We start from the raw sequence: 15,728 nt of genomic DNA, 5'->3' as shown, positions 1-15,728 counted from the left end.
GGAGGACATCTGGGTGTGACCCACAGCAACTCCTGCCTGGAGGCAGGTTACACGAGCATGTGGTGACGCGGTTCCTGCATCTTTCACCCGCCCAGACGCATGCTCAGCCTCTCCCACCTCTCATGGGAGAGAGACCCTCTCATGGGTGCAGACGCTTCTCGCCCTCAGAAAGCCCTGACAAACAGGCACGGCACCACTGATTCTCTTCATCAGCCTCAGAACAGAAGTGCACCTCCTAGCCAGGCTTCCGGGATGGAGGCAAGCTCTTCAAAGCCATAAAGGCTGGAGCCTGGAAGGGACTCCCTGACAGATCCCAACATGGCCGGGTCAGCCTGAGGTCCTCTGCACCTCTCCCTGTGGCCCTGCCCACAGCTGAAGGCACCCTCACTCCCCAGACATCCTTCCTAATCAAGTGGCTGTCTGACTTTCTCTTCTCTGAGGTTCTAGACATCTACTTTCTGCGCTGGACACCACTGGATTCCGCTTCCCATTCCTCACCGCACCCCCCCAGCAAAAGCACCCAAGATAAAAAGATGGATGGCAAACTCACAGCCTTCTCCTCTTCCTTGGACTTCATCTTGCCAGTCCCAGCAGGAAATCCAGCAAGCGGCCAGCAGAGGGGGCCAGAGATCCACAGGTGGGGCGCGCACGCCGTGAGGAGGGCACGGGGTGGCCGGCGGGGTGCAGGGTCTGCTGGGTCCAAGGACAGCCTCCAACAGCAGGATCACCAGTCAGAGATGACGCAGATTCTGTGCCCACTGGGGGCTGACGAAAGACTTGGGGCTTAAATATGAAGGATCGGCATGGATCATGCTGACGGGGCGGTCCCCGGTTCAAGAAGGTGCACCCAGATAAGGGCCCAGTGCTATCTCCAGGCCCCAATGCCAGGGCCCTCAGCCAAAAACACCAAGAGCATGAGTCCCCACACCCCGGGCTGGGGGAAACCTTACAAACATTTGTGGTGGCGATGACCTGGGGTCCGCGAGGACAGGAGCCCAGCGAGGGCACAGCACACAGGTCCCAGTTTGGGGGCCAGCTTAAGTGGGAGACCCAGGTTCGATCCCTGGGTCTGGAAGGTCCCCTCGAGGAGGGCATGGCAACCCACTCCAGTGTTCTTGCCCGGAGGATCCCATAGACAGAGAAGCCTGGTGGGCTACAGTCCATGGGGTTGCAAACAGTTGGACACAACTGAGCAACTAACACTTTACTTTTTTTTCCAAGCATGTGCATCAGGGACACACGGGGTCAGGAACACCTTCAGCAGCTCCCCTCATCTGTAAATGACCTCCCGCCTACGGCACTCGATTTTCACTTCATGCTTCTCTGGTGGCTCAGACAGTAAAGCCTGCAGTGTGGGACACCCAGGTTCAATCCCTGGATCAGGAAGATCCTCTGGAGAAGGAAATGGCAGCCCACTCCAGTACTGTTGCCTGGAGAATCCCATGGAGAGAGGGGCCTGGCGGGTTACAGTCCATGGGGTCGCAGAGTCGGACACAACCCTCTTTCTTTCTTTGGGCACTGTGCGCTGCTCCTCTTGCATAAATGAGTCGTAATGCTCTGAGACAAGCAGGGGTCAGATCTTAACTATATCTGGCCCTTCACTGTGCCTAGCATAAGACGTGTGTATAAGGACCACCTAACCTACCCCACTGAGCAGAGATGGAAGGCATGCCATCTACTGCAGTCTGTCCGAGGTAGTCCCGGAGGCAGCCTGGACTTCTCAGTCAAGACGTCCCTCCTCGGCCCGCCTCCTTTCTAGGCTCTGCCAAGCTAGTCTTTGTAGCCTTTCCTTACAAGCGTAACAGTGGGAGGGAAAAAGAAGGCAGGAGCCCAGAGGCGAGGAGGGGGCTGAGTCAGCTGAGCAATGGGGCTCTCACGACACTGTGCAATCTCACTCCCGGCTGCTGGTGTCAGAAAGGCTCAGAAACACCAGGAAGAAGTCCCTTCCAGGCCTCACTGCACCACCAGGAAGATCCTGAGTAGGCGTCTGGCATCCCCCTGATGGGAGGCTCAGCTTGCCTGCAGGGACACCTCACCCACCAGCACAATAACTGGAGAGCGAGAGAAAGGAGGGCGGAGCTCAGGGCAAGAGAAGAGACAAACAGGAGCCAGGGGCGTCTGCCAGGCAAGCCAGCCGGGCGAGGTCCCTTTTCCTCAAGTGTCGGTTCTTGTCCTTACGTGTCAAGGATGCAGAGCTTCCTGTTCTAGGGGTGAGGAGCAGAAGCCCAGGGCACCACGACACGGTGGGGTCCCATACCAGCTATGGGACCTGGGTCAGGTCGGTACAGGTGAGACGCAGTGTCCACAACTGCACTGGGAGAGCAAGTGGAAGCGGGGCTTGGAAAGTCCCAGCAGGAGGGAATGTGTTGCAGGAAGACATCTGGCTCCCTGGGGGGCAGACCTGTCTTTCAGTGGCAAGGCCGAGGGTCAGGTCCGAAGGCCCGATGTAAATCCGCACCCCGCCAACTCACTCCTGCTGTGCCCTCCACAAGCCCTGTTCGCACCTCTTCACAACAGCAAGAAGAGGTGGCAGCACCCATAAAGCAGAGGCTTGGAGAAAGAAGCCTCAGGGACGAGACCGGTGGTGTCAGGAGCCAGAGGACAGGGTGGGTGAGCTGAGCCCTGAAGCCTCTGCAGCTGAATCTGTTTTCTTAGCTGCAAAACTGTACATACGACTGTTACCTCCCAGGGCTACACTGGGGATCAAAGGGGAACATGAGTAAAAATACCTGACGCATCTTGCGTTTTACTGAAATACAGGAGTCCTGAGGCCCCTTCACACGAGTATGTACACAACCCCCCCCCCACAGTCACTCTAGGAGGTGCGTGGAAGCGTGCACTTGGGACAGACAAAGCCAGAAAGTAGTTACACGTGGAGCAAAGCTGAGAGAGGGGCAGGCGGACATGGAAGAGTTGCACTAAAGCAACAGGCCCTGTGAAGACAGGAGCCCCAAGCATCGGTCCTTGCACAGAGAGGAGGTGCCCCGGGTACCTGCCACCAACTCCTGGACACCCTGCCACCTCCTCTCTGGCCTGGCAGAGACGGGCCCCATCTGAGCGGGGCAGGGCAGTCGCTGGCCCTTCGCAGGCGTGCCTGGCTCTCTCCGCTTGCCCGCACTAGCCCCAGTCCCGAGGCCACTGATGGGCTCCCATCGTCCTGGAAGGGGCCGGCCTTCCTCTGCACGCCCCGCAGGCCTCAGCCCTCTCTTTCCCTGGGTCCCCTTTAGCTTCCTCTTCCTCTCATTTTCACGCTGTGCCCCCTTTTTCCTTCCATTTTTTCTTCCTTTGCCCTTACTATTTGGAGAAGGCAATGGCACCCCACTCCAGTACTCTTGCCTGGAAAATCCCATGGATGGAGGAGCCTGGTAGGCTGCAGTCCATGGGGTTGCTAAGAGTCAGACAGGACTGAGCAACTTCACTTTTACTTTTCACTTTCACGCATTGGAGAAGGAAATGGCAACCCACTCCAGTGTTCTTGCCTGGAGAATCCCAGGGACGGGGGAGCCTGGTGGGCTGCCGTCTACGGGGTCGCACAAAGTCGGACACGACTGAAGCGACTTAGCAGCAGCAGCAGCAGCCCTTACTATTATTCTTCAGGTTCCCCACCCCCGCCACCCAACACACACATTTTAAACCTTATTTCAAATCTTCCTACTTAGTTTTCTTTCTCTTGGGGGAAAAAAACACACACCACACACACATTCTGAAGGGTGGGAAACCTGAGAAGTCATAGGCTTTGGGAGCAAAGACAAATGCTGAAGAGCAGCTAAATTTAGTCATTTCAAATACCAGGTGAGGCCTTAAAAAAAAACTTCAGGCTTCAAATGTGCTGTGAAAATCTCCCAGTTAGGATTCCTCCATAACAGGCGAGCCGCTGCTCCAGGGTCACCTCTCAGAAACGAGGGGCAGGAAGTGGTCAGTCCTCAGCGGTCCCTCCCCTAACTCTCTTACAGCCAGCCAGTCAGTGCACTTTCTTAGAAACTCAAGCCACCCAGGCGCCCTGCTTCCTCCAAGGAACACACAGGAGAAACGGGCATCTTCTTCAGGGTGAACTGGAACAACCAACGTGGGTGTACTTCCTGGGAGCACGTGGAGAGGCTCGGCCACACGAGCTGGGAAAGCAGGCCCGGAAGGCCAGGGTGGACTGCTGCTGGGCACGCAGTCCACGCCGCCTCGCAGCTGCTTCCAGGGAGGGGGGACCATCTCTTCCGCCCTCAGGCTCCCGGCCTGTCTAATGCCACGGACACTCATGTTACAGAGTCCTGCTCAGGCACGGTCACGAGCCAGATGCTGGGCAGTGGAGACGACCACACACCTAAGGTCACTTTTAGGAAAATCAGAATTGGTGCCAGGAAGGTAGGAAAAAGGGATGATTCCATGCCTCCTATGGCCGCTCGACTTCCCTGGGGGAGGCGATACCGGGGACAGGCCTGGAAGAAAGTGACCCAGAGAGGAAGCAGCCTCTCCTTTTGCGGGAGTTTTGAGGAAGCAGAGCGCCCTCCACCCCACCCTACTTGCCAAGAAAAATTTAGAATGACCCCTTTCTAGAAGCAGAGGGCTGAAACACAGAACTCTCGGGGCATCCTGTTGACTCAGGGCATCAGAGTTTACCACGAACTGACGGGAATTCAGGGAGAAATGTATGTGGAAGCAAAGCAGTCTGCAAACTGCAGCGTGTTCCCCAACGCAGTGCCTGTGCCAGGAGGGCTCAAAGGGACGCGTCAAAGGCCAGGGCTGGCATGGAGTGGGGGTGCCCACAAAGCCAGCAGACAGGCACAGTGCCCAGATTATATCTGCGTCTGAAGCCGCCTTCTCAGGCACTGAAGAAACCTTATATAATGAAGTTAACATTACAGAGCACTTTCCTTTCCAGGGCAGGGTTCGCCTTTCTGGCCACCCAAAGGAGGCCTTCTGGTTACAGTATCACCTAGGATCTGGTTTAGCTTCTGCGGAGCACGCTGAATTATTCACTAATTATGGATATTGGCCCAGCTCGGGGTCCCAGTGGTGGGGCACCTGAAGAGGCTGAAAAGGACGCAGCGAGCACACTTCCCAAATCTTTGGCCTGAAGGAAGGCCAAAGAGACGAAAGACGCAGGCGCAGCAGGCTCAAACTGTGGAGGACACGGGTATAGGGGCTGCAGCAGTGGAGGGGTAGGGAGGCAGAGAACAGTCGGGCCCGCCGCCTGTCACACCCTGGGGCCTGTCACTGGAGAGGGAAGGAGGTCAGAGAAGGCTCCTGTCCCCGGAACTTCGCTCCCTGCCCCCAGCCCCCGCTGCAGCTTGGGGGAGCCCTGGGTTCCTCGGAGCCTGGAAGGAATGCACTGCAGTGTGTGCAGCCTCCCTGCTCCCGTTTCAGGGTCCTCTGCCCTGCAGCACAGGTAGAAAGCCTAAACTGTGCCTTTGAAGAGCAAGAAGAGGCGGAGCAGGGATCAGGTAAACAATACTGTATTTCCATTGCCTCATCTGGCACCAGAGGGGACCAGGGTCAGGTTTCGCATCCCAGGGATGGGCTGGATTCACAGAGGAATGTGCCCGGTGGCGGGGGAGACCCGGGCCAGCTCCCGTGACCCGGCCCACACCACCAGTGCCGGCTCCCCATCAGCGGGAGCCGAAGACACAGCCTCCTCTTGCTGCTGTCGTCAGCGCAGGCGTTGGGGGCTGACACCCAAGCCCTGGGCACACCGCCCCCTGGGCACTGGGCCGGGTGCAAGGGGCTGAGGCTCCTGAGGGGGAAGGTTGGGCCTGATGGGGCCTCTGGCCTGTGTCTGAGCTGGAAGCACCTCACCCCCCTGGGGCAGGGCTTGGAGTGCCATCTAGGCATTGCCAGGTAAGCTGGATGTTATCTAGCTTCACCTCCATACCCAGGGGGGATGCTGTATTTCCAGAAGCCAGAGCTAACCTGGGGAGCGCTGGGTACTTTCTATCTGGAAAGAGTCGTGGATGTCAGTGCAGAAAAGATGACTAAAGGCTAGTTCCAGAGGCCGGCAGCCTCCTGGGCCAACTGAGCCCCAAATCCTGCTCTAAAGAGGCTGCTGCTTACAACCTCTGCTGTCAGAGCGGGGAGTACGGGGCAGAGTCCTCTGTTTTCCTGACCCCTCTCCTGACTGCAGAGGACCCCTAAAGGGCACAGGGATTTCACCTGAACATGAGGCCCTCAAATCAGACTAAAGGAAGAATGTCTCAACTCACCAGATACCACAAACACACTGGGAGATAGGGGCTTTTAATCACTGAGACTGGAGAAGGCAATGGCACCCCACTCCAGCACTCTTGCCTGGAAAATCCCATGGATGGAGGACCCTGGTAGGCTGCAGTCCATGGGGTCGCTAAGAGTCGGAAGCAACTGAACGACTTCACTTTCACTTTTCACTTTCATGCATTGGAGAAGGAAATGGCAACCCACTCCAGTGTTCTTGCCTGGAGAATCCCAGGGACTGGGGGGCCTGGTGGGCTGCCGTCTATGGGGTCGCACAGAGTTGGACACGACTGAAGTGACTTAGCAGCAGCATGGAGGCACCGGCCTGGGCCTGGCGAGTGGCCGGCAGCCAGAGGCCGCCAGGTTGGGCTGGGTGCCCCCCATCTGAGGAGCCTCCCCACACACAGAGGAAGCAAGGACGGAAGAGGAGGTGACGGAGAGGGCAGCCGTCCTCCCAGGCACCGGTGCTGAGCTCAGGCTGGCAGACCCCGCGTGCACACAGGGACTCTGACACGGCTCTGAAGGTGGACACTCTGGTGTGGATGGGCAGGCAGATGGTGCCCTCAGCCTCTCAGGGAACCTGGCCGCTCACACATGTCAGCAGACCTTGCCGACGAACAGGCCAGCCTCCCCGCGCTTGAGGGGCATATTCGGAAACCTCTCTCAGCAGAGCGGGCCCCACCCACCTCCGAACCGGCTCCCAGCCATAAATAAACCAGGCCCCTCGACGCCTGCCAAAATCTGTCTACTTGGCAGCAGCCTAGGCCTGAGGGCGGCCCCTCACTTGGCATTCCTGCCAGTAAACAGGGTTGCTTGTTTATGCCCCTTATTTACCATGGCAGAGCGGAAATTTTGTTGTTGGATAAATCTGGCCGGAGTGTACCAAACAGGCTGTCCAGAGCTCTGGTTTACACGATGGGCGGACCCCCCAGCCTTCCCATCTGGGACTGGAGATAACACCTCGGTGAGGTCACGGCGAAGGTCCATGACGACATCATCTCCACGCCCTCCCCGCAGCGCTGGGCCTCTCTCCCACCCCACCTGCCCTCAAAGCCAGGGGCCACAGACTGGCCTGTTGCTAAAGTTCTCCGGCCAATGGGCAATCTGTGCCAGTCTCCTAAGGCTCTGGACACCCTCTGTGAGCTTCAGACACCCACCCCCCAACCTGTGCCATGCCTCGTCCTTAGGGGGACCAGCCTCTCTGCACAGACAGGGCAGGATGACCAAGGCAAGGTCAGGGCCAGGCTGGCAGAGCCGGCTGTGAGCTATGAGCATGCCAGGCTCTCCCTCTCCAGAGACCCTCCCACCGCAGCACCCAGCTCAAGCCTTCCCTGAAGCAACAGCTACGGAGAGCTTCTGAACAGGGCCAAGAGGGAAGCAATGACCCAGCCCAACTTGGGAGAAAGGGAAAACAATCTCTGACCCCTTCGACGACGAATCCACTCTCTGGAAGTCTAGGAGCAGGTTATCAAGGCAGGACAGAAGAGCTGCTGGGCTTTCCTGACAGTGCACTACATTTTCTGAGAACTGCTGCTCAGCAAAAGAGAGACTGGGAAGAGGGCTGAGACTTCCCTGCCGAGGAACCAAGCGGCCTAACTACTGCCACTGCACGCACCACCGGTGGCTCCTGCTGAAACCGCCAGGGCCTGGGTTTCCAGAGGTTAAGCCCACACGCAAACGGGAACCCGATGTCACTGCCTGCTCATCTGCCGGTGGCCCAGTGCACCAATGGCGATAACTTCACGTATCTGCTTTCTAGATTATAAGAGTGGTGATCTTGCTCAGTGTCACACCAATAGTAGAAAGCAGAATGGCGAGGCTGAGGTGATAATCTGTTTCTGTTTTGAAAGGGGAATCATTTAAGGCACAATCTTGAAGTGGATCTGGAGGCAAACCACACCAGGGCTGAGCTGCCTCCTGGGACTACAAACCCCTCTCTGTGCCTCTGCTGCACCCTGCCTTCCATGGGGCTCCAGGTGCCCCACTTTCCTAGGGAGGGGCTGGGCTGAGCCTCTCAGAACAGCTGAGGAACTGAAGCTGCCTCCAGGGTGTACGGGCAATTCAACCCCTGGCAGGGCCAGCTCTGGGCTGAAAGGCAGCTGCTGGTTTCTAAACAATGGCAAGGGGTGTGGGTAGTGGGGGAGGCTTATGAATTAAAAATAGATGCTAGTAATCACCAGGGAGCTTGCAGAGAGCATGTGGGGCTGTGTTTACTAGAGAGAGAAGAATCCCTTCTATTCACGCCCAGAGACCAGGGCGGGACTACCACCAGCTTCGCACACCAGCCAAGGGCCTCTGGGTTTGAGGGAGTTGGCTGACCACGCAGGGTTCACTGACGCCTGGAAGACCCCTTTCCACAGGACGTGAAGGCATCCTCGCTTCTCAGCATCCCCCAGGGCCACACCCATTCCTAGGGGACAGTACCGGGTCAGAAGGGATGTACACAGAAGGGGAAACAGCAACCAAGAGATAAAGTCACTGTCCTTGGGAGGAGGCAACCCGCTCACCACAGGTGTTGCATAAAAGGTCCCTGGCGGTATTAGAGACTTCAGATCTGTTTGGTCTAGTGGACGAGCTAGAAACACAGGATCTAGTCGCCTCTCTGCCACAGACTAGGCAGGTGCCCTTAGGCAAGCAGCCTCCTGATTCCTCTAGACCTCAGTCTGCTCATTTATAAAATGGAGATAACAGTACTGCTCTGGCAACTTCACAGAGATGTCATCAGGATTAATCAGGCAATGGAATGGGAAAGACTAGAGATCTCTCCAAGAAAATTAGAGATACCAAGGGAACACTTCATGCAAAGATGGGCACAATAAAGGACAGAAATGGTACAGATCTAACAGAAGCAGAAGATATTAGGAAGTGGTGGCGAGAATACACAGAAGAGCTATAAAAAAAGATCTTCGTGACCCAGATACCCACAATGGTGTGATCACTCACCTAGAGCCAGACATCCTGGAATGTGAAGTCAAGTGGGCCTGAGGAAGCATCACTACAAACAAAGCTAGTGGAGGTGATGGAATTCCAGTTGAGCTATTTCAAATCCTAAAAGATGATGCTGTGAAAGTGCTGCACTCAATAGACCAGAAAATTTGAAAAACTCAGCAGTGGCCACAGGACTGGAAAAGGTCAGTTTTCATTTCAATCCCAAAGAAAGGCAATTCCAAAGACAAACTACTGCACAACTGCACTCATTTTGCATGCTAGTAAAGTAATGCTCAAAATTCTCCAAGCCTGGCTTCAACAGTAAGTGAACCAAGAACTCCCAGCTATTCAAGCTGGTTTTAGAAAAGGCAGAGGAACCAGAGATCAAATTGCCAACATCCGCTGGATCATGGAAAAAGCAAGAGAATTCCAGAATTCTACTTCTGGTAGAATCTACTTCTGTTTCATTGACTACGCTAAAACCTCTGACTGTGTGGATCACAACAAACTGTGAAAAATTCTTATAGAGATGGGAATACCAGACCACCTTACCTGTCTCCTGCAAAACCTGTTTTCAAGTCAAGAAGCAACAGTTGGAACCAGACATGGAACAACAGACTAGTTCCAAATTGAGAAAGGGAGTACATCAAGGCTGTATATTGTCACCTTGCTTATTGAACTTATATGCAGAGTATATCACGAGAAATACCAGGCTGGATGAACCACAAGCTGGAATCAAGATTGCTGGGAGAAATATCAACAACTTCAGATATGCAGATGACATCACCCTTATGACAGAAAGCGAAGAGGAACTAAAGAACCTCTTGATGAAAGTGAAAGAGGAGAGTGAAAAAGCTGGCTTAAAACTCAGCATTCAAAAAACTAAGATCATGGCATCCAGTCCCATCACTTCATGAGAAATAGATGGGGAAACAATGGAAACGGTGACAGACTTCATTTTCTTGGGCTCCAAAATCACTGCAGATGGTGACTGCAGCCTTGAAATTAAAAGATGCTTGCTCCTTGGAAGAAAAGCTATGACCAATCTAGACAGCATATTAAAAAGCAGAGACATTACACTGCTAACAAAGGTCTGTATAGTCAAAGCTATGGTTTTTCCAGTAGTCATGTATGGATGTGAGAGTTGGACCCTAAAGAAGGCTGAGTGCCGAAGAATTGATGCTTTTGAACTGTAGTGTTCAAAAGAAGATTCTTGAGAGTCCCTTGGACTTCAAGGAGATCCAACCAGTCCATCTTAAAGGAAATCAGTCCTGAATATTCATTGGAAGTTCTGATGTTGAAGCTGAAACTCCAATACTTGGGCACTTGATGCCAAGAGTCAACTCATTAGGAAAGACCCTGATGCTGGGAAAGATTGAGGGCGGGAGGGGAAGGGGACGACAGAGGATGAGATGGTTGGATGGCATCACCAACTCAGTGAGCATGAGTTTGACCAAGCTCCAGGGGATGGTGAAGGACGGGGAAGCCTGGCGTGCTGTAGTCCATGGGGTCACAAAGAGCTGGACAGGGCTGAGCGACTGAAGAACACAGGTGGCGAAGCTTTGGAAAGATGAACCTTCTAAATAAGGATATAAAACAGTCACAGGAATAACCATTTTCCCCATTTCCACCCTGCACCTAGGGAACCACCCCCCAGTGAGCTCACCCAAGAGTCTGCAGTCATGTCTTCCACCAGCAACAAAGAACAGAACCCTGTCTGCCTCCTGGATATCTTGGGGGCAGTGTGAAGACCAAACATGAACCTCGTGGAAAAACTACCCAGTTGATGCCCTCCCGTCCCCCTAGCTCCCTGCATTCCCACTCAGCAAACAGCAACAAACTTTGCCAGCCTCCAAAAGTGCCCGCTGTGTACCCACTCCATCTGCTCAGACAGCTTCAGGACTACAATGCCCACGTTCTCTCTCCTCGTGAAACGGCTCCAGGACCAGAGACCCTGTTTTAGGATTGTTCTAAAGGTATCCACTGACTCAGCAGCAGCAAGAGGCGGGCCTGGTGGCTGCTGCAAATAAAATACTTGCTCACTGGGAATTCTGTAGCAGTCCAGTGGTTAGGGCACGGCACTTTCACTGCCAGAGCCCAGGTTCAAGCCCCGGTGGGGGAACTAAGATACTGTAAGCTGTGCTGCATGGCCAAAAATAACCCAAAACAAACAAAAAAAACTTGCTCATGAAGGGCTGAACAACTTGGTTCCTGCTGCTAGTTCCCTCTGGGTCTCCCTTCCTTCCACAAAGCCACGTTTTCCTTGCAGCCGACACATCCAGATCTCATTCTTGGCACAGACGTCTCTGCAGTTGAAACTAAGCTTGCAGATGGTTCAGGGCCATCGTTTTAAATACTCTATATGCTGACAACCCCTAAACGTCTGTCTCCAGCCTGGGTCTCTTCCCAAGACTACAGACTCCAACATCTGACTGCTTATTTGGCATGTCCACATGGATGTTTAACAATCATCTCAAACGGAACGTGTCCAAAGACTAGCTCTGATTTCTGCCCCCACAGTCCCTCTAGCTGTGCTGGCCCAACTCAGCTAATGGCAATTTCTTCTTCTCAGCAACCAGGCCAAAACTTGTGAGCCCTCTCTGCCTGCTCCCTTTCTGCCCTGCCCCGCATCCTTCAGGAACCGTTGTTGTTTGATCTCTGAGGGGAGTCCAGAATCCAGCCCTCCCCCGACTCTCACCCTGCAGCAATCCCTGGCATCTCACCTCTGGGGGCTTCCAACAGCTTCCTAGGCTCCCTGCTCACAGCCTGGCCTCCACACAGCACCCAGATCCGTCTCCTTAAAGGGTGTCCCTCATCTGTCCAAAACCTAACGGCTTCCCATTTCACTGAGCAAAGAAGTCAAAAGCCTTTTTCCTGACCCACTAAAGTGATCTGTAGCCCTCCCTGTCCGTCTTTTAAAAACTAACACAAACCAGACTGCCTCAACCAATTCTGTCCTTTCTCCCCGCAGAAGAGCTGCCCCTCCACTTCTACCATCTCTGCAGTCTACTAAAACCAGTTTCTTGCCACAGTTATCAGTGACCCTCACTGCTTGATACCATCGACGTACGTGTTCAAGTCCAGATCTGACCTTTCACTCTCACCGCATTTCACTTTGTTGAAAACTTCCTCCCTCTGAAAACTCCTCTGTCATGCTTCGACATCATCCCTCCCCAGGTTCACTCCTACAGACCTGCTGCTGTCCCTTATACGTCAGCTCTCGGCCTCCATTGTCCTTAACACTTGCTTCAAAGTCTCATCCACACCCAGCTCAGTTCCATCTTTCACGTCCACCTTCTTGCCTAGTGCCATTGATGAGAACTGCCAGAGGCCCTCTGAGTTTGTCTCTGCCCTCCCATCCTCACGGATGCGGCCTAGGCTCCAGCAACAGCTCTGATAATGGTTTCTTTGACTCCATTCCTGCCCCTCTTCCTAACCTACTGTCTACACTGAGACCCAGTGGGGCCTCCTCTGGCCAGTTTCCTGCCTAACACCCTCTGACAACGTCACACTCCCCCAGGCTCCACATGGCAAGACCTGGTGTGATCTAACCTCTGCCTACCTGTCGGTCCCCAAAAGCGCTGGACACGCCAACTGCAGTGAATCCGAGGCAGTCCCCAGCAGCGGCCTGTTTCTCTGTACACTATACCCTTCCGGCCCCCACGCTTGCCCCCAGTCCTCTGGCTAAATTGTACTCCTTCTTCAAGATTCAGCTCAGTGGCTTCCTCCAGAAGGTCCTCCCCGACAAGTTCTCACATCCTCTGTCACACCCTCATCACCCCATTCTGCCTGCTCACCCGTCTGTCTCCCTTCTATTCAGTGAGGACAGCCCTACCCCCACTTATTCCCTCCAGCTCATTCATTCTTATAGCGCATAAGAAGTATGCATGAAATACTTAGTATATGAATGAAAATGTGAACATAGAAATTCAGAAATATCCAACTAGATTTTCTCCCTTCCAAACAGCCCTTCGTGGATTCTTCCTCTGTCATCTTGGGCTGGCAATAATAAAAACTATACCACATCAGACTCTATTCCAAAAATGTGACATATACGAACCTATTTAATCCTAGAGCAATTTTACTACTATTATCTCTATTTTTAATTGAAAAAAACTAAAGTGCAAAAAAATTGACTTGACTCAGGCAGAAAGTGGCACAACCATGGTTGATGCTAGTCCAAACTGCCGCATGTATTGTTTCTTGAGAGCACGCTCAAGGAAAACACACCAAAATTACTATCAGCCCGATCAAAAGATAATTTTGCAAAACTAAATTCCTAAGCAAACAAAAATCGGCTTTGGGGGGCTCGCCCCTTGCTTCTGGCTTGGTCCTCTCTCTGGCTCCTTCCATGAAACAGACAGCTCCCCAGAGGCGGTGTGCCGCACCCACCAGGCCAGGCCCCAGCTCAGGTCCTCGAGGCCTGAGGCCCCCTGCACGGCGGCCCCTGCCCGGAAGGCCAGCCTCACCTTGTCACCGAGACCCTCGGCCTCCTCCGCCAGGAGGGAGCCGCCGTCAGGAAGCAGCAGGGCCGTGTCGGTGGTGGAGGAGGAGCGGGGGCGGCCCTGGTGCTGGTGCAGGATGGCGGCCAGGCCGCTGTCCTGGGGGGTCTTGCGCAGCAGGTGGGGGCTGCCGCGCTGCGGCTCCAGGGAGCTGCTCTTGGCGCGCCGGCTGCCGCCCCCGCCGCCGCCATGCAGGCTGGCGCCCCGCTTGATGGAGGGCCGCGCGCGGATCTGCTGCAGCACGCGGTTGAAGGCGGTGGGCCGGGCGGGCAGGTCGTGCAGGGACATGGCGTAGGACACGCGGTGCATCTCTGGGGAGCGCTCCTTCTCGTCCGGGGACTCGTGGTCGGACATGCCCTGCTGCTGCTGCTGGGGGTCCTGAGACGACGGGTGCTCCCTTTCCCGCGACCGGCGGCGGCTGTGAAAGAGGTGCTTCAGGCCGTGGCCAAACATGGAGCCCTCTGAGAGCTGCTGGATTTTCTGAAGGGAGAAGGACGAAGAACGCTGTGAGTGCAAAGCTGGTTGGGGGCAGAGGTAAGGGGTCTGTTCCTGGGATACTAGTGCAGCTCCTACAGCCACCTGAAACTGGAAGATCCCCGTGAACGGCTGCGGGAAGGGGGGAACCCACACCCACTCCTCTCCTTCCCACATATGTGTATCCCCATGGCTTCCCTCAGGACACTCCTAATCCACACATGGTTCAGGGTTCCTGGTCACAGTATCCTTGTGGCTACAGTCTGGGGCTCAGTGGCACATGCTGGCAGCACTTGGCTCATGAGTTTTATCCCTCTGGATGGATTCTCCCTCCACCCATGAGACCTCCTTCCTTCTAAATCAGATCCTTCCTCAGGATCCTCTTTTGGCCCAAAAGATGCCTCATTGCAATGCTCCTTGGGAAAATCAGGGTCATGCAATCAGATTATACTATGTAGCAGATATTGTTAATCACCTACCCAATATCTATTCTCCTTTCTTTCTTCCCAAATTGCATGGCCTTACTGCACCACACTAAAAATTCTTGCTTTGTCAGAGGCCCCAGGAGCCTGGGGTAGCTACATGACACAGTCTTGGCCAATGAAAAGCAGATGAGCTTTCTGGGGGAACTTTTGCTTTCCTAATAAAGGCTTTGTGCAGAAGAAGCCCTTCTTGCTTCTTCCCACCTGGAATGTGGAGGTAATGCCTGGATCGTGCTTTACCAACAGCCATCTTGGTAAAGCCCCCAGGGATATGCTTGGGAACCTGATGACCCCATGGAGTCACCAAACTGGGTGTGGATACCTACCCTGGGATTCTTGGTTCATGAAATAAACAAGTCTATCATTACCTATACAACTTTAGAATAAATTTCTCTTATTTATAGCCAATCTCATTTCTGACATAGCAATAAATTTTACTGAAGCTTCCAGGTTGATGAACACTTCCACATGCCAGGAGGGTAGCACATCCCAGTTCCAGGGCAACAGAAACTCCTGTACCCAAGACCCTTCCAAACATCTTCACTGGAGGTTGGTCGCTCAGGGCCTAACCTGTGCACTCAGGTTAATCGCACCCATGAAGTGTGCCTCTTCGTTTGGCTGTTCATTTGTATCCGGCATAATAACCTGGTAAATGTAAAAAAGCCCACAAACTACATCTACAGGCACACCTTGAATTGCAGGCAGTAAAGTGACAACTTCCTCAGCACACACATCAGAACCAGCTGTCCACAGGCTGGAGCAGACCAAGGGGGCGCTGGAGCCCAGTGGTGCCCTGGCCCCAGGCTTTCACAGTCCTGCCCCTGAGGTGCTCCACCAGCTCTCCAGGCAGAACTGCTCAGAGAGGGGCAGTCTACGGCCTGGCCAGGGCGAGGCCACGTGTGGGATAACTCCAGACCACTGCTTCTGCATGGGGGCCGGCTCACGTGGTAGAGCCGACCCTCAGCAGAGAACTTCAGAGCCAGCAGGCGGAGGGCTGGGACTTGGAGGGCCAGCGGAACCCTTAACTCCTGAGAGGGGAACTCAGAACCAAGCAACCCGGGGCTCCGTGAGCTACAGGATGTCTTCATCTGTAAGGAACGGCCTTGGGAGGCAGCCTGTCAGCTAGGAAACCTTCCAAAGGATT

The 15,728-nt window shown here is 54.4% G+C and overlaps 1 protein-coding gene across 3 annotated transcripts in view; it reads right to left on the bottom strand.

Annotated features, from left to right (window-relative positions):
- Positions 1-15,728, bottom strand: part of TMCC2 (transmembrane and coiled-coil domain family 2) — a 37,946-nt gene that overhangs the window by 11,766 nt on the left and 10,452 nt on the right. For 2 of the 3 annotated variants that reach the window (XM_019976872.2, XM_070767808.1), the window contains one exon: positions 13,596-14,108. In XM_019976872.2, coding sequence (XP_019832431.2) covers positions 13,596-14,108 — 513 coding nt within the window. Of the gene's footprint in view, positions 1-550; positions 3,570-13,595; positions 14,109-15,728 lie in introns of those variants that run through there. The other variant, XM_070767809.1, reaches the window with a different exon arrangement.

The sequence above is a fragment of the Bos indicus genome, chromosome 16 (assembly GCF_029378745.1).
Source record: "Bos indicus isolate NIAB-ARS_2022 breed Sahiwal x Tharparkar chromosome 16, NIAB-ARS_B.indTharparkar_mat_pri_1.0, whole genome shotgun sequence".
Classification (NCBI taxonomy): Eukaryota; Metazoa; Chordata; class Mammalia; order Artiodactyla; family Bovidae; genus Bos; species Bos indicus.
The sequence above is the reverse complement of the archived record's forward strand: the minus strand, read 5'-3'. Positions and strand labels throughout refer to the sequence as shown.